Source organism: Myxocyprinus asiaticus, chromosome 37, assembly GCF_019703515.2.
Source record: "Myxocyprinus asiaticus isolate MX2 ecotype Aquarium Trade chromosome 37, UBuf_Myxa_2, whole genome shotgun sequence".
In the NCBI taxonomy this organism is placed as follows: Eukaryota; Metazoa; Chordata; class Actinopteri; order Cypriniformes; family Catostomidae; genus Myxocyprinus; species Myxocyprinus asiaticus.
In genome coordinates this window covers 17,687,427-17,708,535 of record NC_059380.1, presented here as the reverse complement: position 1 = coordinate 17,708,535, position 21,109 = coordinate 17,687,427, and the positions used below count along the sequence as shown (strand labels likewise).

Below are 21,109 nucleotides of genomic sequence, written 5' to 3'. Positions count from 1 at the left end.
TTCTGTCATGTGACTACATTTTTGCATTAATGTCAATTTTCTCAACAAAAAGTGTTTCCAAACCAGTTTTTCGCTACATCTGAAGTACTGACATAGAGTTTATGCGCTAGAGTTAAATGGAAAAATATTATGTCGACACTTGTGACATTTTCCATCAGCTATATCAGTAAACTTTTTGATGTGCTATACCTTTTGTCACAAAAAACCCTTGAATGGATCATAGTTATTGTCACATGCAATATTTCTACTTCAATAACCAAACTATAACAGAAGATTGGGCTGTTTCTATGAAGGATGCATAAACGGTGGTGCAAAAAGTTGTTCTACACACAAAAGCGCTTTATGGGTAGAATTCTGAAAATTGTTTGAGTTAAAACATGTACACTTTACATGTTACTGTTAACTGTACACTTGACATAGCAATATCTTACCTCATGCTATCTTCTTTTTAAAGACAAAATATTTCCTTGTACTGTTCTCTTGGCTATTTTTGAAAGTCCTCAAACATAGATCTCTAGACTCCAACACACCTGTTTGCCAGTGCTTTCAGAAAACCGGTGCCTTTTTGAGAGCTTGCATGCTCATGGTTACCAGATTGCACAACTAAAGCGGCACACTGGCAGAATATTTCCAAACTATGTAAGTGTAAAGATCTGATTGGGGGATTTCACCTCTTGAAATCTGGCAACCCCAAATGTGTCAAAATCTAATTCTAATTGGCTAATCGCCGTTATTATAAGTCTGTTATTTATCAAACATAGAGAATTAAATATTTTACTTACATGATTAGTTCTAAGTAATACCTGACACAATTCATCTGAAGGGGATGGTAAGGGGGGATGGTGGATTTACAAGGGGGATGGTTTTAGTTTTTTCTTGCAACAAGGGGGATTGCATCCCCTCACATCCCCCCTCAACTCGAGCCCTGATGATAGGACATTACAAATTCATACTATGCATAAGTCGGGCAATTCTACGGAAATGTCAACCACATCATGGAAAAATAAACATTTTAACCAAAGGATCAAAAACCCTTTTAAATTCTGTATTATATTGATATAACAGATAATGCCGTCCAGACTGCTAAAGGGCACTGCTTGTTCACACTGAATGCAAACTATATTTTCAAATGCAGCCTTTTAAAGTTTAGTAATCGTCCAAGCACACGTTGCGATTTCAATCTTAATTCAATAGATCCTGCAGAATTAATGGATATTATACCAAATTTGTCTCAGAAGTCAAAGTCTGCTGGTTTCAATGCATTTTGGATTGTTTCCCTCATCATGTAACCTATATGTAAGTCAAAATTGTCACGTCTATAATGCTGTTTAATAAAAAATTATATAATATATGTTCTTAAGAGTGCCAACCCTTCAACATGTTGTGGCTTTTGTTATTTCTGGACTGTGCGTTTGAATTTACAGAGGTTTTTTTTACAAAATGTGTTACTAATCAATAAAAATAAAAATAAAAACATTGTTTTTTTATATCAGTGTTTTCATGCTTATAACCAATACGACAATGGTTTTAATTCATTCAGTAATAGGCCGATAAATATCGGCAGCTGACGCATTGGTGCATCCCTACTTATGCTTGTATTATTTCCATTTGTAAGTGTGTTTGTATAAAAGTATCTGCAAAATTAATAAACGTAAATGTTTTATGAGCACACTAGAATATAGATGACCACAAAGCTATTGATTAAAAGCCACAAATCTCCCATACTGATTTCATTGGGCCTTTCAGTATACCACTATAATGCCTTCTGAACAAACTGGGGCAAAACGGAACATGTTTCATATCCATGGTCTCCTGAGGGATTTGAGGACCTGTGTGTGTGTAGCACAGAATGAAACTGCGGCAGGGTCTGTGAGCTGCACTAGGGACACAGGTGTGTCAGTGCAAGTGAAAACAGATACAGATGGTAGTTTGACAGCTTACCTGGGACAGCTTAAAGAGAGACGTTCCCATCAGCACAGCAGAAGCCATGAAGAGAAAGAAATAAAATTTAGTGACATTTCTCCATATTCATTTATATTTATTTGTTTCATATATATCTAAAATAAGTGGGTTGAAAGTAGATATGATGGCACAGACATCAGTTAACTGAAATTGATTGTGCTTGCTAAGGGAAGCATCACTATTACTAATGCTCATACCTAAGGTAAGGGATCTTATCAAACTCCTAACACTAGGTATTCAAATTTAGAACATAAATGGCCATTCACACATGTCCCCCAACTCATCCTGAACATGTGTGCATCACATGTGAATAACAGCTCAACTCATGTGGCTTGCTGAGTAGAGGTGTGCTGTTACTTTTCTAAGTGATCAAGCCCGCAGACAATAAAACGAGCAGGAAAAAAATCCCAAAGATTTACATTAAAGGAGGGACTCGAGATTATTGTGATTATTAAAAATAATCTGCCACATATGAAAGACATTTATGAATGTTTCATAGCTAAATAGCCATTATCAAAGCAGAATACTGTATTTGGCCAGAAAGCTTTTTAAAGCAGACCCAACACAGGGATTCTGTGATTAAAGAACCCATCTCTCAGTTTGACTTATTTATAAACTTCTATTTATTCCAGCACACCTGCTTTTAAGCAGGCCCCCCAAAAAGAATCTATGAATTAATAAAGGCAGCATTCCTTAGGCCCACATTGTTGCTGTTTTGAACTCTGAACACTCTGGTTTGATTAAATATGGATACCTATTACTCAATTGCCAGTTTCATACAGTTCTTTCATACAGGCACATATGAACACAAAATGGCTCATGGTCTTTATTAGATGAGAGACCTGTCATGGCACTTAAACAAGGCAAGAATACAGTATATAACACTGAGAGCTTACAATCTAATAATGAATACGTCTTCTGATCAATATCCTAATCTGATGTGAAAGCAGACTTTGATACAGTCTCATCCCACTGTAAAGGACTGTTATGGCCATGATAATTAAGGATGAGTGTGTCACAAATGGTGAATGAAAAAGGTCAGCCAACTGTAAAATAAAATGAAGAAGGCTTTTGAATTCCCCTGGTGACCCCATAGAGTTATATAACTGCACACAGGCTACAACCAGTGTCTCTCTCTGTCACCTCCTGGACTGTGAGGACATTCTTTGAATATCCACACACACAAATGTTTATTTTTATTTTTTTTATAGCATGATGGGGACTTTTCATTAACTGCTATTTTTTGTGTACCAGAGGTGGGTAGTAATGCGCTACATTTACTCCGTTACATTAACTTGAAAAACTTTTTTGAAAAAAAAATTACTTTTAGAGTGGGTACTTTTTCCTCTCACTCAAGTACATTTCTAATGAAATTTTTTTACTATTACTTCGTTACAATGGGCGGCAATCCTGTTGTTACATTACTGGGTTTAAAGGAATAGTTCACCCAAATATGAAAATTTGCTGATAATTTACTCACCCTCAGGCCATCCAAGATGTATGTGAGTTTCTTTCTTCATCAAAACAGAATTTAAGGCTTTTAGGATTTCATTTCAGGCCTCCTCCTCTAAACTATGCAAGTGAATGTAATTTTGAATGCATCAAAATAACTCCAGTCGACAAATAAATTTCTTCTGAACTCAAACAATTGATTATTTTGAGAAACAAAACATATATACTTTTTAACTACAAATGTTCGCTTCCGTACATCTCTGTGACATGCGCTCATGAGAGGGATGACGTAAGCTCGTTGGTAAGGTCACGTGTCACGTGGAGGAGGAGTCAGGAAGCGCGTCATTGTTTACAATAGAAACTTGCACAGAGCACAGACCAAATGCCGTTCACAAACCAAAACAGTCCAAAACAATTTCAAAACAATATAAAACAAAATAAAAAATCATTTCCAAATAATAATAATAATAATAAAAAAATTAAAAAACAATGTAAACAATGACGAGCTTACCTCATCCCTCTCATGAGCGCAGATCACAGAGATGGAAGCGAACATTTGTAGTTAAAAAGTATATAAGTATTATTTTGTTTCTAAAAATAATCAATCGTTTGGGTTCAGAAGAACTTTATTTATCGACTGGAGTCGTGTGGATTATTTTGATGCACCCTAAATATGCTTTTTGGACCGTCAAAAATGGAGTACATTCACTTCATTGTTTATAGGAGGAGGCCTGAAATGAAATCCTAAAAATCTTAAATTATGTTTTGATGAAGAAAGAAACTCAGATACATCTTGGATGGCCTGAGGGTGAGTAAATTATCAGCAAATTTTCATTTTTGGGTGAACTATTCCTTTAATTTTAATTAATGTGTAATTTATTGAGAGATTATTGAATGGGACTTTTACGACAGCGGAAGTTCAGCTTCGCGCGCTGTCACAGACTGTCACTCAAGCCGAGTCATTCACTGCTGCAGTATCATGCTCTTCAAAATGAAACACTTTCTTCGCTCTACACAGTGAAAAAAAGAATAGTTTCGTCATGCAATGCCTTCAATTAACACCAAGTCAAGTGGATGTTTCAAGATTAAAATTGCAGCTCCAACTTAAGGCAGCACTCTGAGGTAAGTTGTGACTCTAATGATAACACAGGCTTTTCTGTGACATGGCGATGGTCATTTTCAGGGTGATTCTGTAAATATGGGCTCTTGTGACAACAGTTTTTAAGTGTGCATTTTTAAATCTGCAGCAGTATATCAGTGCACTTTGTCCCGCATGTCATGTTACGCATTTACCCTGCGCCCTCATGGGGTTTTGGAAACTATCACAGCTACTTCGGGCTGATTAAGAGTATAAATCCATTTTGCTCTGCCGAACATGTAATTGACAACAGGAGCGCGAACAGACAGCATTTCTGCGCGTGCACAGTGAGGTGCGTGCGTGAGAGATGTGCAGATGCGAGGCGATCATATGGCGAAGAGAGTGTTATGCGACCGGGGTTGGTGCCCTATGCAGGCTGCGTACTCTGCATTTAGGGAGCGGCGGTACTGTGTACAGAACTAATGATCTAAATTCTTTCGACACTGAAAACTGTAACTACACTGAACTAACAACAAAAAGCTATGAAATAGCGAAAGTAGGCATTAATAAAACATGATATTACTTTGGTTTATATTTCACCATTATATACAGTGTCCCTGTGGGACTTTGTTCACGTTTTCACTGTAATAACTACTAGAAAGGTTTCCAAGGTTTTTTCTTCTTTTTGACAAAATAATCAAGATCTGACAAGAGCCCTTAAAGGGGTAGTTCATGCAAAAATGAAACTTCTCTCATCATTTACGCACGCTCATGCCAGATGTGTATGACTTTCTTTCATCTGCTGACACAAATGAAGATTTGTAGAAGAATTTCTCAGCTCTTTTGATCCATGTAATGCAAGTGAATGGGTGCCAATATTTAAAGCTAAAAACAATCACATAAGTCAGCATAGAAGTAATCCATAAGACTCCAGTGGTTAAATCAATATCTTCAGAAGCGATGACATAGGTATGGATGAGAAACAGATTACTTTCACATTCTTCTTCTTGTGTTTTTGGTGATTCACATTCTTCTCTGCATATCGCCCCCTGCTGAGCAGGGAGAAGAACTTCTAGCAAAAAATGACTTAAATATTGTTCTGTTTCTCACCCACACCTATCATATCACTTCTGAAGATATGGATTTATCTTTGGATACCTATTGATTCCTTCATGTGCTTTTTGGGGCATCACAATTTTGGCATCCATTCACTTGCATTGTACTGACCTACAGAGCTGAAATATTCTTCTAAAAATCATAATTTGTGTTCTGCAGAAGAAAAGAAGTCATACATATCTGGGATGGCATGAGGGTGAGTAAATGATGAGAGAATTTTCATTTTTGGGTAAACTACCCCTTTAAAGTGATAGCGCACCCATAATTGAATATTCCGTCATCATTTCTCTACCCTCATGTTGTTCCAAACCTGTGTGACCCTTTGTATTCTGTGGAACACAAAATATGTTAGAGAGAATGTTAGGGACTGACAATCTCAGTCACCATTCACTTTCAAAATATATAGGAAAAAAAACACATTCGCTGAAAGTAAATGGTGACTCAGGCTAACATTCTGTCTAAAATCTCCTTATTGTGTTGCATGGAAGAAAGAAAGTCATACATACAGGTTTGGAACAACATGATGATGAATGATGACAGAATTTCCATTAACAATAATAATAAAAATAATAATTCTGTAATACAGTACGTTAAATGTGAATTATGTTATTTGCGAAAGTAACGAGTTACTTCTTGAGTACTCTTTTAATTGGATACTTTATTACTCTTACTCAAGTAATTATTTATGTTAGTAATTTTACTTCTACTTGAGCAATACATTTTTTAACTAACTGTACTTTTACTTGAGTACAGTTTTTGTCTACTCTGCCCACCTCTGTTGTGTACTGAGGTAAAGATATTTTCTATCCTCTAACCCTACCCCGAAACCTTTTTAAATTTTCATTAAGACATTATTTAGTAATGTCTTACTGAATACAACAATACATTTACAATGAAACAGCAATGAATATGGGAAAACACTTATCTTTCAGGATTTTTAAAAGTATTATTTGCATGAACAAATAAGCATTTTGATTCCAATAGAATTTGTATTAAAAAAAAAAAAAATTTTCTCAACAGAACACTTGCACTGGGCAAGTGCAAAAATATCCCAAAATGTAATGTTAAGCATTTGGGTTCATCTTCAGATTTTGTTAGACTGTACCATGTGCAAAGATTGCTGGATTTGGTATCATATCACCAAAGACCAGATGATACTCAGCTCTATTGTTAGTGCAGTTAACAGTGAGAGAATGTAATGCTCTGGCACACACTGGATTGAACAACTAAGAAAGTATGACATGAGTTGCATGTCTAAATTATAACCAGTACATTATTCAGACCCACTTTATATTAGGTGTCTTTAACTACTATGTATTTAAGGATTTTATACAATGTACTTATGTACATACGTGTTGTTGCATTGTACACACATTTGAAGTACCAGCATTTAAATGGGTCATGACATGAGGAATCACATTTTCCTTGATCTTTTGAAATATAAGAGGCCATAGTACTATAAAAACATACTGTAAGTTTCAGAACTGAAAACTTCCTCAATAGAAAAAGAGCATTTATTTCAACCAAGCTCTGTTCGGAGTAAATTCTAGAGACTGTTGTGCAAGAAAATCCCAGGAAATCAGCAGTTACGAAATACTCAAACCAGCCCGTCTGGCACCAACAATCATGCCACGGTCCAAATCACTGAGATCACATTTTTCCCCATTCTGATGGCTGAAGTGAACATTAACTGAAGCTCTTGACCCATATCTGCATGATTTTATGCACTGCACTGCTGCCACATGATTGGCTGATTAGATAATTGCATAGATGATTGTTGGTGCCGGAAGGGCTGGTTTGGGTATTTCTGTAACTGATGATCTCCTTCACGCAAAACAGTCTCTAGAATTTACTCAGAATGGTGCCAAAAACAAAAAACATCCAGTGAGCGGCAGTTCTGTGGACAGAAATGCCTTGTTGATGATAGAGGTCAACAGAGAATGGCCAGACTGGTTCAAACTGACAAAGTCTATGGTCTCTCAGATAACCCCTGTGTACATTTGTGGTGAGAAGATTAGCATCTCAATGCTATTCTGAGATGCGGGTTGACACAATATTAGGCAGATGGTTTTAATGTTGTGGCTGATCAGTGTATATTACTAAATTATGGACCTCAGGGAAGATAGTAAAATTATATATACATATATATATATATATATATATATATATATATATATATATGAAAAAAAAAAAGAGTATGTCATGACCCCTTTAATTACATCTGTAGTTACACTGTTAACCTTACCCCTAAACCTAACCCTACCCCAGCTTTTATCAAAACCCTAACTCTAACCCTCCTCCAAAACCTACCCCATACCTCAACCACAGCAGCAACAAATGTGAATCTAGTGAGAATTTGAAGTTATAAAAAAAATACATTGTATTTGTCACGGGTCATTGCTGAGATGAGACGGGAGATGTAGGATCTATTTGCAGGCTTTAATAAAAATGACGACATTGAAACAAACAAATGGGAACTCAAACAACAACAACAAACAAGAACTGACAAAGGAATGCAAAAACTAAAGGGTATTTATACAAACAAGAGCTAAAGAGGGAATGAAAAACAGGTGAGAACGAGGAACAGATGGCAGTGATGAGGGCAGTGCATACTGGGTAACATAGTCCGGGGGGAACACTTCAAAAGTTAGTCCTAGGAAACACTGAGGGAGACAGCCTGTGACATAACCCCCCCTTTAAGGGGCAACTCCTGGCACCCCAAAGATGGCTGAGGAGGGCAGGAAGATACAGGTGAGGAAGGGGACCTGGAAGATGACCAGGTGGCCAGGGAGGAGAACCCAGGTAAGGACTGGGTCAGGAGGTCTGGGAGGTGGCCTCAGGGCTGGGATAGATTCGGGAGGCCTGAGAGGTGGCCACAGGGCCGGGACAGGGTCAGGAGGCCTGGGAGGCAGCCACAAAACAGGGACCGGGTCGGGAGGCCTGGGAGGTGGCCACAGAGCTAGGACTGGGTCAGGCAGCGGGGCCGCTGGCGAAAGGGCAGGCAGAGCCACTGTAAGAGGAGTCTCTGGGAGGGTAGACGGAACCACTAGAGGAGGAGTCTCTGGAGGAGCAGGCGGAACCGCTGGAGGAGCAGTCTGGGTCAGGAGGGGGTCAGGAGGCCTGGGAGGCAGCCACAGGGCAGGGACTGGATCAGGAGGCCTAGAAGGCGGCCACAGAGCGGGGACAAGGTCAGGAGGCCTGGGAGGCAGCCACAGAGCGGGGACAGGGTCAGGAGGCCTGGGAGGCGGCCACAAAGCAGGGACCGGGTCAGGAGGCCTGGGAGGCTGGAGGAGGAGTCTCTGAAGGAGCGGGCGGAACCACTGAAAGAGGAGTCTCTGGAGGAGCAAGCAGAACCGCTGGAGGAGGAGTCTCTGGAGGAGCGGGTGGAACCGCTGGAGGAGGAGTCTCTGGAAGAGCAGGCGGAACCACTGGAGGAGGAGTCTCTGGAAGAGCGGGCTGAACCGCTGAAAGAGGAGTCTCTAGAGGAGCGGGCAGAACCGTTGGAAGAGGAGTCTCTGGAAGGATGGGCAGAACCACTGGAGGAGGAGTCTCTGAAGGAGCGGGCAGAACCGTTGGAAGAGAAGTCTCTGGATGGATGGGCAGAACCGCTAGAGGAGTCTCTGAAGGAGCGGGCAGAACCGCTGGAAGAGAAGTCTCTGGGGGAGCAGGCGGAACCGTGGAAGACTCTGAGAGCAGAGCCAGGAGAGGCTTGATGAAGGCAGGCGGAGCCAAGAGAGGCTCGAGGGGCAGAGCCATGGAAGGCAGAGCCGTGGGAGGCTCTAGGGGCGAAGCCATGGAAGGCTCGAGGGGCGAAGCCATGGAAGGCGGAGCCGTGGGAGGCTCGAGGGGAGAGGCCATGGAAGGTGGAGCCGTGGGAGGCTCGAGGGGCGAGGCCATGGAAGGCGGAGCTGTGGGAGGCTCGAGGGGTGAAGCCATGGAAGGCGGAACCGTGGGAGGCTCGACGAGAGCTGGCAGCACTGGGAACAGACCTCCGTGGTAGTGAGCACTGGCAGCGACTGGGGAATGACCTCTGTGGTCATGAGCACTGGCAGCAACTGGGGAGAAGGTGTCCATTTCCTCCTCCTCCTTTTCCGGACAGCTGGGAGCATAGTCACGGGAGCGGGCGATACCACAGGCATTGGCTCTGGGACGGTTGAGGCTACAGGCATGGGAGCTGGCTTGTTGGCCGTGGCAGGCGTGGGCGCTGGCTCGTTGGCTGTGGCAGGCATGGGCACTGGCTCGTTGGCCGTGTCAGGCGTGGGCGCTGGCTCGTTGGCCGTGGCAGGAGTGGGCACTGGCTCGTTGGCCGTGGAAGGCTTGGAGCAAGGAGCAGTGGAAGGCTTGGAGCAAGGAGCCGAAGATGCAGGTTTTGGCCTAGGGTTCCCGCCATAATCCACTGTGTAATGGTAACCGCTAAGTTCCAGGGTCTTCTCCACACATTCACAAAGGGTCCAGTGAGGATCAGCCGGAGGCATCAGTTCCTTCAGTGCACTATTCAGACTGCCAGAAAGCTGTCTGGATAGTGCATTAAATTAGCTAATTCTAAGAACTCACAGACGTGATCCTCAACTGGATGGTCCCCTTGCTTGAGTAGCAGAATTTGGACAGCCGCTAGATCCATGTGGGTCAGTTCTTCTGTCACGGGTCGTTGCTGAGATGAGACAGGAGACATAGGATCTATTTGCATGCTATAATAAAAATTATGACAGTGAAACAAACAAGTGGGAACTCAAACAACAACAAACAAGAACTGACAAAGGAATGCAAAAACTAAAGGGTATTTATACAAACAAGAGCTAATGAGGGAATGGAAATGAGGTGAGAACAATGAGGAACAGATGGCAGTGATGATGGCAGTGCATACTGGGTAACGTAGTCCAGGGGAAACACTTCAAAATAAGAGTCCTAGGAAACATGAGAGAGAGAGACAGACTGTGACAGTATTGTATGTATTTTAATGTTAGTACATGGTAGTTAGAGACACCTAATATAAAGTGGGACCCATTATTCTATCGTGCTGTTTTCAGTCACACTACTAAAAGGTTGGAGGTTGGCTAAGGTCGTTCACGAGCTGCTGTGTTCACCTGTGGAGCAGTGGTGTTTAAACCAGGACTCAGCAACTCAAACTTCTCCTGCGATTTATCCCGGACAAGACGTGCTGCCTCTTTAATCTCCTTAAACTGCTCGGAGAACTGCACAGACGATTACAGAAATGCTTTTTAAAAAAGCCTCAAAGTAATTGAAAATGTTGCGTTCACACAAACAAATGAAGTACACACACATCAACTACATATTTCAAAAATAAATGCAGTAAAAATCAAAGGAATGTTGTGGGTTAAAGGAATATTTCACCCCCAAAGAATAATAATTCTCTCATCATTTACTTACTCTTATGCCATCTTCAACTCGTATGACTTTCTATCTTCTGCGGAACACAAATGAAGATATTTTCATAGATTTATGATGTTTTTATATGCTTACAATGCAAGTCCATGGGGTCAAAAACTTCCAAGCTCTAAAAAGGATATAAAGGTTATCCATATGACTCGGGTGATTTAATCCATGTCTTCTGCAGTAATATGATAATTTTTGGGTGAGCACACATCATACATCTATGAAAATATCTTTATGTTCTGCAGAAAAAAGAAAGTCATACAAATTTGAGATGGCATAAGTATGAGTAAATAATGAGATAATTATCATTTTGGGGAGAACTATTCCTTTAAATACAAGCTCTAGAGTTACAAATAATCTACATTTAAATTGTTCCCTTAGTTTGTAAAACAAAACAGGTGTAAAAAAAAAATGCTTTGTACATTTGACCAGTAGACTTCCATTGTAACTGTCCACGCATTTTTGTTTGTTTTTACAAACTGAGGGAGGAGTCGAAAGTGTTTTCTGTGGTCATCATACATACGTAACTTGTATTGGACCTGGAATATTCCTTTAAAAGCTAAATAAAACTGTTTAGCAATTTTCAAACAACAAACGTATACCTGTTGAAGCTGTTGTTCTGTGGCAAATCCTAAACCATAAACTGTGTTTGCCCTGCTGTCTGCCCACTGGCCAAATTTCTGCGACGTTTTTGTGAAGGTCATGTTTGGAGTGATGGTGCTGTTTATAATTGCCTGCATTACAGCAAAAATAACCAGGAATTAAAATCAAAATGTTTTTCATTCTGAGCAGAAACGTCATAGTTTCATTCTGGCACCAGCGCTCCATGGCCTGCTTTCTAAATGGTACCCGGTTGAAAATAAAAATCCTTATTTAATTGTATGTAGTTAAATATGAACAAATGATTTGTAAGGTGTATGAAGCATACATACACCTAAAGAAGTATACAAATGTGTATGACAATTAATAATCATAACCATGAAAAGCCTAAAACAGACTTCGTGACAGTCCCGTCCACAATGTGCAGTTTGACAATGAAATGTGTGATGCAGCAGTTTCCTTCAAAATCAAAGCACATGCTTATCATGTTAAACTTAAAAGAGCAAAGCCTCATTAATTCAGGCCACAGGAATTGGTGTAATTCCAAAAGTTTACTGTGATAAACACTTTGGTCTTTAGTTTCATGGAAAATTGTCTTAAATAACAATGTAGTTCCTTGAACCATTTTTGTTCCTTGAAACATTTTTAGTCCTTGAACCATTCCTAATTCATTTTAAAACACATTTTTTTGATTAATAATATTGCAACAAATAACATGGATTGAGATTGAAGCTGAGAATTGGTTGACGTGTAGACAAAATCTCTCACCTTAGTGCCTCCCACGCTGATAATGCGATACACACTCCTGCCGGCATCATAGAAGAAGGAAACGGAGACAGCGTGTTTGCTGGCCGGAATCCAATTTCGCTTAGTGGCCGGGTCAATTTGAAAGACGTGTGCCTTCACGCTGAAAAGTGGCTGCTCCCTTCCAGGAAAAATATTCATAAAATCTGCATTATTTAATTATTCATAGGATGACATCAGATTCATTATTCTTGGCTGATTTTTGATAAGAAGTGTGATCAGAGAAACATCAGAGCTTGGGATGAGAGTGAGAACAACAAATACAAGGTCAAATATAGGGACATTACAGACAGATCTGATTCTGAATAGGCAAATCAGTGCTAAAAGACTGAGAAAAGGCCCTGGCTAAACTGTCTGCCACATCCTCTTCTGGCCAACAAAATGTAAGTCCTTATTCACTATAAATCTCTGCGTGCATTTAAGGTGCTGCCACTTTTACTTTTAGCTTTGTACTGCGAAATTCCGCAGGCAAAGAATGTGCGGGCGAATGTTGAGCGTGTGTGAAACCAGCAAAAAATTAATCGCCAAGCAAGCTCTTTTTAATGCTGCACTTTATTCTCTGTGAGAGTGACATTAAAACAAAACTCGCTGCTAAACTGATATACTTGTCCATTGTGAATATTTAGTGTAGCTGTGTGTAGGGTTGCCACCCATCCCGTAAAATACGGGATCATCCCGTATTTAAAGATAAAATTATGCATCCCGTATCGAATCAATACGGGACACGATTTGTCCTATATTTAAGCTGGTCAGATGGCCTCACGATGAAATCATTCCAGATCGCTAATTTAACATTGATATAAGTTGGAAAATGTTCCTATGATGGGTAAAGGACCATCCGAATAGTCACAAATGGTTCTAAAACTGTGGATTTCTTTTCTATATAAATGTTCAGTAAGACCAAACAATGTACGAATACAATCACTCATACAATCAAGTACAGCTGAAGGAAGAAACAAATACGTATAAACCAACCAAAATGTATACATAAATAATATAAAGGAGACAAATAATCGAAAAGGTAAAAATAAATATATTTTTACCATATAAAAGATGTATTTTTTTTATAAATCAGGGGTCAGGAAAGTTCTAATTTCAGCATATAAGAAAGGGTATAACATTTTTATTAATAACGCATTTATTGCTAAAACTGTGGAGGATGTGGTTAGGGGCTATGATCCCCCCCACCCTCATTTAAGTGTCCCTTATTTTAAAACTTCAAAAGTGGCAACCCTAGCTGTGTACGAAGAGGCCACTGCCAAAAACGCATGTGACAGTATCAAATTTTAACACCACGATAATTGCTGATGTTTTTAATCACGGTATACGGTATTATCACAGTATTGAATTACATTACAAAAATGGGAAGATAAACAAACTTTATTGTTTTTCTCTTGATAACAATTTAAAGGTGCACTCAATAATTTTTTGAAGTATGTCGAAGTAACTTACTTTGGCTTACAGTGACACCAAGTGGCCTGGAAGCTGCATCATTCAAACAGTAGTTTTCAGTTACCAATGCCATTGTAGAATTTCACTTTGCACAGTAAGCAAGGATTAATTTAATCCATAAATGAAAGTGTCCAATAACAGGGCAGTAACTGACATTAAGCGATTAGTATTCAGCTGGTCATGTGGAATAAAAGAGCTTTTATAATGTTCCTGATATGACTGAACTCTTCATCTTACACGAGTGGACATGAGTTCATACAAATGTTTCAATATTACTATTCATTTCTTTAGAAGTAAAACTTTTTAAATTATGAAAAAAAATTACTGAGTGCACCTTTTAAATAACTTTTTTTTTCAATACCAATACCAAACTGGCATTTCAGATTAACAGATAACAAAGAAAAAAACTTTGAAAAGAACCTGAACATTTAAAAAAACGAATTGAACATTTAAATAAATACACAAATAAAGTCATATCCAATACAAAAATGTATAAATGTATAAAGTAAACAAATATTTGAAAATAAATATTAAGTCAAATAGTCAGTCACCATCTTAAAGTTGCAAACATGAAGTCACTTATGAACAGTCACACTGTTTAATTATTTGTACATTTTTATCTGACATTTAAATGGTCATTCTGCCACTGGGCCACTGATCATTACAGATCAGTACAGACCTACAACCTTTCTGGTTGAGACTAATGCTAAAGTAAGGCTAGACTAATTTTATTGAGCCAGCTACTATGCTACAACAATTGTACTATAATGCATGTTTTTTTCTGGATAGCAAGCTAGTTGCTAAATAGCTAGGCACTTGCTACAAATGTAATTACTGCAAGTTCACTCACACTGTATAGCAACATGATTGCATTGCATTCCAACTTAAACTTAATATTGAAATCATCACATAGGCATGATTAATTAAAGGACTTAGTATTTGCTGATTACACTGTATTTTCATCATTACAGTGTAACTAGTGGAGTTTTAGCGAACTACTCTTCGGCCACTTGAAAGCAAGCTACACATTATCTGCATATGGCAACAACAGTTCACTTTATCATCTTATTCATCACTTAGATAGTTGTCTCAGAGTGTTGTCTCTCAGTTTTTAAAAACAAACAAGCAGAACTGTCACTCACAACTTTCCTTTATCTCGCTGCATGGGATGATTGTACCGAAAATGAGCAAACATGTTGGAGGTGTTATTGTCACTTTACTGCCACGTTTTACACAAAGGGAAACCATCTTTGACCAAGAATTCCTTTACATTTTTACTTAACCCTTTTAGAAGGTGGATAAAGGGTTGGCTGCATTCCTTCCTCAGCCATGTTTCTCATCCCCATTGGTTTGTTTACATCAGAGTGCGCATGTGTCGTTTGCGCCGCATACAATCAGTGTTGTGAATCTACTACTGTGCAATCAGAAAAATAAAAAAAAATTGGCTAAAAGGTTATCTAGAAAAATTCATGGTATTTTAAAGTGCTCACAATAACAATACTGTGCATGTTTATTACCGTAATATACTGTCTTACTGGACACCATCACATGCCTACTGCCAAACTAAGCAACTTCCTATTGGTCAACGCACCGAATTCGCCTGTCAAAGTTCACCAAACTTGAACTCCACGCGAAATCTGCAAGGGGAAATTCTTCGCCACCGTAAGTCCACAGCGAGAAATACATGATCGCGTGGATTCTCAGGCTGTGTTTCCAATGGCGCTCACAATGATAGGGAACAGCTTGCTCCGCGCCACTGTCAATCCCACAATCCACCTTGACGGTACGTTTCCACTGGCACATTTTGAGCGAAGGTGAGCGAGCGTTTTCAATGCATTCCTATGGAAGCTGAGCGCCACGCTCGCGAGGTGGATTGACAGCGGCACGGAGCAAGCTGTTCCCTAGCGTTATGAGCGACAATGAGCAGATTTCTATCGTGCCAGTGGAAACGCAGCCTGATGGTACGTTTCCGCATTTTGAGCGAGGGTGAGCGAGCGTTTTCAATTCATTCCTATGGAAGTCGAGCACCACGCTAGCAAGGAGGATTGTGGGATTGACAACGGCACGGAGCAAGCTGTTCCCTATCGTTGTGAGCAGATTTGAATGGATTTCTTCCACACCAGCGGAAACGCAGCCTAACGGTACGTGTCCACTGGCGTGTAGTGAGCGAAGATGAGCGAGCATTTTCAATTAATTCCTATGGAAGTAGAGCACCATGCTCTCGAGGTGGCCACGATTGACAGTGGCACGGAGCAAACGTTGAGGGTGGTCGAGAACATCAAAATAGTTGAAATTCCTCTGCTTTATGCAAATGAGGAACTAAAAATGCCGGGTGCTGGCCAATGACTGTGAGCTGAAAGCAGTGACGTCTCTCATAAGCACTTCAACATAAGAAGATAATGCTGAAGTTTCTGCTGGTTTCAGTGCTTTAATCAACAACGGACTTCAAATGATGATTGCACGCATTCATTGTGAAAATACAGTGGCTGGATGAAAAAGCACAATACATCAAGCAGTTTTTATACATTGGGCATTTGGAAATAAAGTTTGCATCTTTCTGGCTGTAATCATGCATACTTATGATTATTAGATTGTTTTCAGTTTGTGGTCAATCACAGGATGAGTTCTAAATGGCATACTACTTGCTATTTCTGCCATAGACTGATGTGGCAGAAGCAGTAAAAGTAGTATGGAAAGTACGCGATTGCAAAGACAGCCCACAATCACTGTAACACCCCATAGCGGCAGCTCTCTGGCGTTGAGAGGGGCTTTGAGTAGAGTTTTACGTGCCAGTGGAAACATACTGTTAGATGTCTGAATTTCGCCTGTGGAATTTCACCATGCGAAGGTAAATGTGACCGTGCCTTTTACTGTGCACTGCGCATTTGTCAAGTATGAGGAACTGTGAACAAACTTCTTTCAGAAACGTTCCAAGGAGACTGATAATGTCAAGATTTTGTGATATAAGGACTTAAAATTTTGGTCTGTTTCTCACATAAAACCGATCGTATCGCTCCAGAAGACACGAATTAAACCACTCAAGTCATATGGATTAAACATTATTGAAAATTATGGACCCCAATGACTTGCATTGTATAGACAAAAACATATATCCTTCAAAATATCTTTGTTTGTGTTCAACAGAAGTCAGAGCTTGAGACAGCATAAGGGTATGCACCATCCCCTTTGAAATCAATTAATTCCCAGTATTCTGACATAGTATAAACTCTAGTATGCATGTACGCCAAGTCCTTTTAACCCTCTCCCAGCCAGCCAGGAAACAACTGCCAGAAAGCAAGTAATGGTGTAATGCTAATGGACAGTCAGCAAGTGAGTACATCACATAATTTCTCATTGAATTTCACTTTCCATCAGTCCAAGGAGGAGATCAGATTCATATCAGACTTTGCTCTGGCACATCGCCCCTCTCCACACAATGCTGAAGGTCACGCCTCTGTCATCACAATGTTGTGGCTCAAAAACGAACTCTGAGTCCATCATTCTTTCCTGCATTAAACCTCCAGAGGCCAAAGTAACATTTTGGTAATGCTCAATCACTCTGGCATTCTGACAAGGTTTTCTGGGACACCTCAGGATACAGAAGAGCAGGTGCTCTATGGAGAAACTGTTGAGAAAGCACTTCTGTTGCACAGTTGTGTTAAATAAAAAGGTCTCCATACTACAACTTCTACAATAACTCCACGGCACATCCAAGGTCTTCATTTATTCACTAGACTGATACTTCTTGATTGCCCACAAATACTTCACACAAAAATACAACTTCTGTCATAATTTACTCATCCTTATGTCACTGCAAACCCGTATTACTTTCTCTTCGTGCCATTCTTGTGGTCCATTCCACTTTTGTAGTCCATTTCAGAGCTTCGGTTGAGGGGAAGATTATCAGTGAATAATGATATAAATTTTAGTTTTTCACTCCTCAACACAAAGTTAGTGTATGTCTTTAGAAATCTAGGAATACAACACAATGTTTGGATGACTTTTATATGCATTTATGGTGCTTTTTGTCATTTTCTAGCTTGATAGTCCCAGTCCCCATTCGCTTTCATAAATAGAAAAGAACTGCCAAGATATTCTTCAAAACATCACCTTTTGAGTTCAACACTGAAGAGAGATGTACGGATTTGGTACTATATGAAGGAGAGTCAATTACAGATTACTTTCTTTTCTTTTTTTTTGGTGAATTATTCCTTTCAACAAGACTCCATAACACCTTCATATGCCTTTAAGATGACAGACCCAATCAAATCATGCTCAAACTTAAACTAGGAACTGCAGAATGTCTGTCCATGCCACATAATAATAACAATGAATAGCTAGGCTAATTGACAAGTCTTTCAACTTCCTAAGGAGAACTCACCTGCTGGTTGTAATAGCACACTCTTCTAAAATTTCACATCTGATTGATTGATGTGATCCTTTGACCCAATTACCAGGAAATCTCCATTAACAACAAAATGTATCTACAGAGTACCATTTGAGCCCATCTGAGAACAGCCGATATAAATTCGCTTTTCTCGCATGCACAGAAAAGAGTCTGTGTCAATAAAGCCAGTTTGTCAAGCACCTTTAAACTGACATGTTTAAGTTTACTCATCTCAAACGAAAATGTGATGATGTTATGATGAGTATTTCATAAAATTGTCTTTTTTCTCAATAAATACAATGAGTCAAACAAGATTGCAATTAAAAGCTGACTTTTCGTTTTACCTCTGAAAGAGCTATTTAAAGGAATATTCCAGGTTCAACACAAGTTAGGCTCAATCGACAACATTTGTGGCATAGTTGATTACAACTAAACATTATTTTAACTTGTCCCTCCTTTTCTTAGAAAAAGAAAAAAAAAAGAGCGAGGCACTTACGATGGAAATAAACAGGCCCAATCCATAAATGTCAAAATTTGTTTAAAAAGCATAGCGGTAAGACATGAACAATATGCGTGTAAACATGGTTTTAGTGTGATAAAATTGCTTACTAATCTTTTCTGTGTAAAGTTAGACCAGATTTTTGCAACTTTGTTGCAATGACGACTTAATGTCGTAAACCCTAAACTTTACAACTCAAATAATATATGAGTTCTAGCAAAATAATTAAAGTGCTTTTTATAAAATTATAAGCGTCACATTTCTGCCTTTAAACCCTCCAAAAATTGGCCCCATTCACTTCCATTGTAAGTGCCTTTTTTCTTTTTAAAGGAATATTCCGGGTTCAATACAAGCTAAGCTCAATCGACAGCATTTGTGGCATAATATTGATTACCACAAAAAAATTATTTTGACACGTCCCTCCATTTCTTAAAAAAAAAGCAAAAATCTTGGTTACAATGAGGCACTTAAAATGGAAGTGAATGGGGCCAATTTTTGAACGTTAACATACTCACTTTTTCAAAAGTATAGCCACAAGATATGCGTGTTAACATGATTTTAGTGTGATAAAATCACTTACTAACCTTTTCTGTGTAAAGTTATAGCCAATTTTACAACTTCATTACCATGACAATATAATGTCAACAAACCCTAAAATAACTGTAAAAATGTCAAATTAAACAACTTTACAGCTCAAATAAAGAAAGAAAGAATTAATGCAAGTGCTTTTATAAAATTATACGCTTCGCATTTGCATGTGTATAAACCCTCCAAAAATTGGCCACATTCACTTTCATTGTCCCTATTCACTTCCATTGTAAGTGCCTCACTGTAACCTCGATTTTTCTTTTTCTTTTTTTTTTTTTTTAAGAAAAGGAGGGACAATCTAAATACATGTTTGTAATCAACATTATTCCACACATGCTGTCGATTGAGCTTAACTTGTATTGAACCTGGAACATTCCTTTACAGAAAAGGAGGGAAGAGTCAAAATAATTTAACCTGGAATATTCATTTAAGATCACACTAAATACCCTCAACTTACCATACTACACAATACCTATACATGAGCTGGCTCCAAATTTTCAAGGTCTTTTCAGTCATGCAAAAAGGTTGAATGAAGATATTCTGTTGAGTGTTCTGATGGTTCTAAAATTGAATTAATGGGCAAGCTTCAATGAAACACATAAGTTTTATCAGTCATCTGGTGATGATTATATTTGACATGTTGCATGCATCAGTTTTGTCATAAAACATTAATAATGCAGAGAAAACAGCACATTCAGCATAATGTAACTTCTTCAAAGAAAAGTAACAGACATTTTAATGTGAAATTTGAGAAAGGCTTTACCATAAAACAGGACTGGGACAGTGGCTGGAACAATATCTAGTGAGCTGACTACCTAGACAGCATTGTTGCCTCTGAGCGCTCATGTGATGGCCAAAAATGCTGTCTGGGTATGCAGCTCACTAGGTTTTGAGACAGACAGTAACTGAGCTCAGATTCGCTTTTTAAAACTAATTCAGTCCAAAAAACGGATCCAAACTAAAGTTACACTGCATTTAAGACTGGAAACCTCGTCGCTTTTCTGGACATTTGTAGTGTAAAACTGTTACGAGAGTGAACTCACCCCATTTTCACTTAAGTAAATCAGGATATTTCTATCACTCCAGCTTTTCCCCCTTTCCCCCTCCACGGAGCTTCGGTTTCAGTCCAATCTATCCTTTTTTAAATGTCGCTAACCAGACAGCAATCTAACTGTAAAAACAGTTGTTGTTCTTTGTTTGCTCCGTTATGGCGTGTTTTTATAGAAATCGAGCGATCCTTTGTCTAGTGTCCCAGTTGGCTCTCGATTTCTCGCACTCATAGTCCTATTAGTTTTTCTGCAACGGCCTCGGTATTCCCCAACTGTTCAAAGGCACGAAATACGCGTGCAACTCCGATATTCCGTTTAGCAGAGTCCTCATTGTGAAATGTCTCAAGTAATCTGCGCCCCCTGAGTACAGTGTTCACTTCACTTACATTGACCTTTCCCACTCCCTCATGCAAGTGTGATCTGCTGCCCCCTATTGGGTATGGGTCTTAACGGCAGGGGTGTTCAAACTTATGTACACAAAACAATTCAGAATCAGAGTCAGAATCAGCTTTATTGCTAAGTATGCTTACACATACAAGGAATTTGTCTTGGTGACAGGAGCTTCCAGTGTACAACAATACAAAAACAATACAAAAACAGCAGCAAGACATAGATAATAATAAAAAATAAATCTAATCTAATACAATCTGTTATGTACAGTGCAAATGTTTCTTTTTTTCATTTTTCTTTCTTTCAGAGGAATGAAATGGCAGAAGAGGTTGGATGTG

At 39.2% G+C, this 21,109-nt stretch overlaps 1 protein-coding gene across 1 annotated transcript in view; it reads right to left on the bottom strand.

The window, feature by feature from the left end:
• Positions 1–20,773, bottom strand: part of LOC127428154 (homer protein homolog 3-like) — a 37,673-nt gene extending 16,900 nt beyond the window's left edge. Inside the window, exons 1-6 of the mRNA XM_051676285.1 lie at positions 20,376–20,773; positions 19,790–19,893; positions 12,371–12,527; positions 11,605–11,736; positions 10,693–10,800; positions 1,942–1,950 (exon numbers count right to left, since the gene is read on the bottom strand). Coding sequence (XP_051532245.1) covers positions 1,942–1,950; positions 10,693–10,800; positions 11,605–11,736; positions 12,371–12,527; positions 19,790–19,848 — 465 coding nt within the window. The 5' untranslated portion in view covers positions 19,849–19,893; positions 20,376–20,773. The remainder of the gene's footprint in view (positions 1–1,941; positions 1,951–10,692; positions 10,801–11,604; positions 11,737–12,370; positions 12,528–19,789; positions 19,894–20,375) is intronic.
• Between the last annotated feature and the right edge of the window lie 336 nt (positions 20,774–21,109).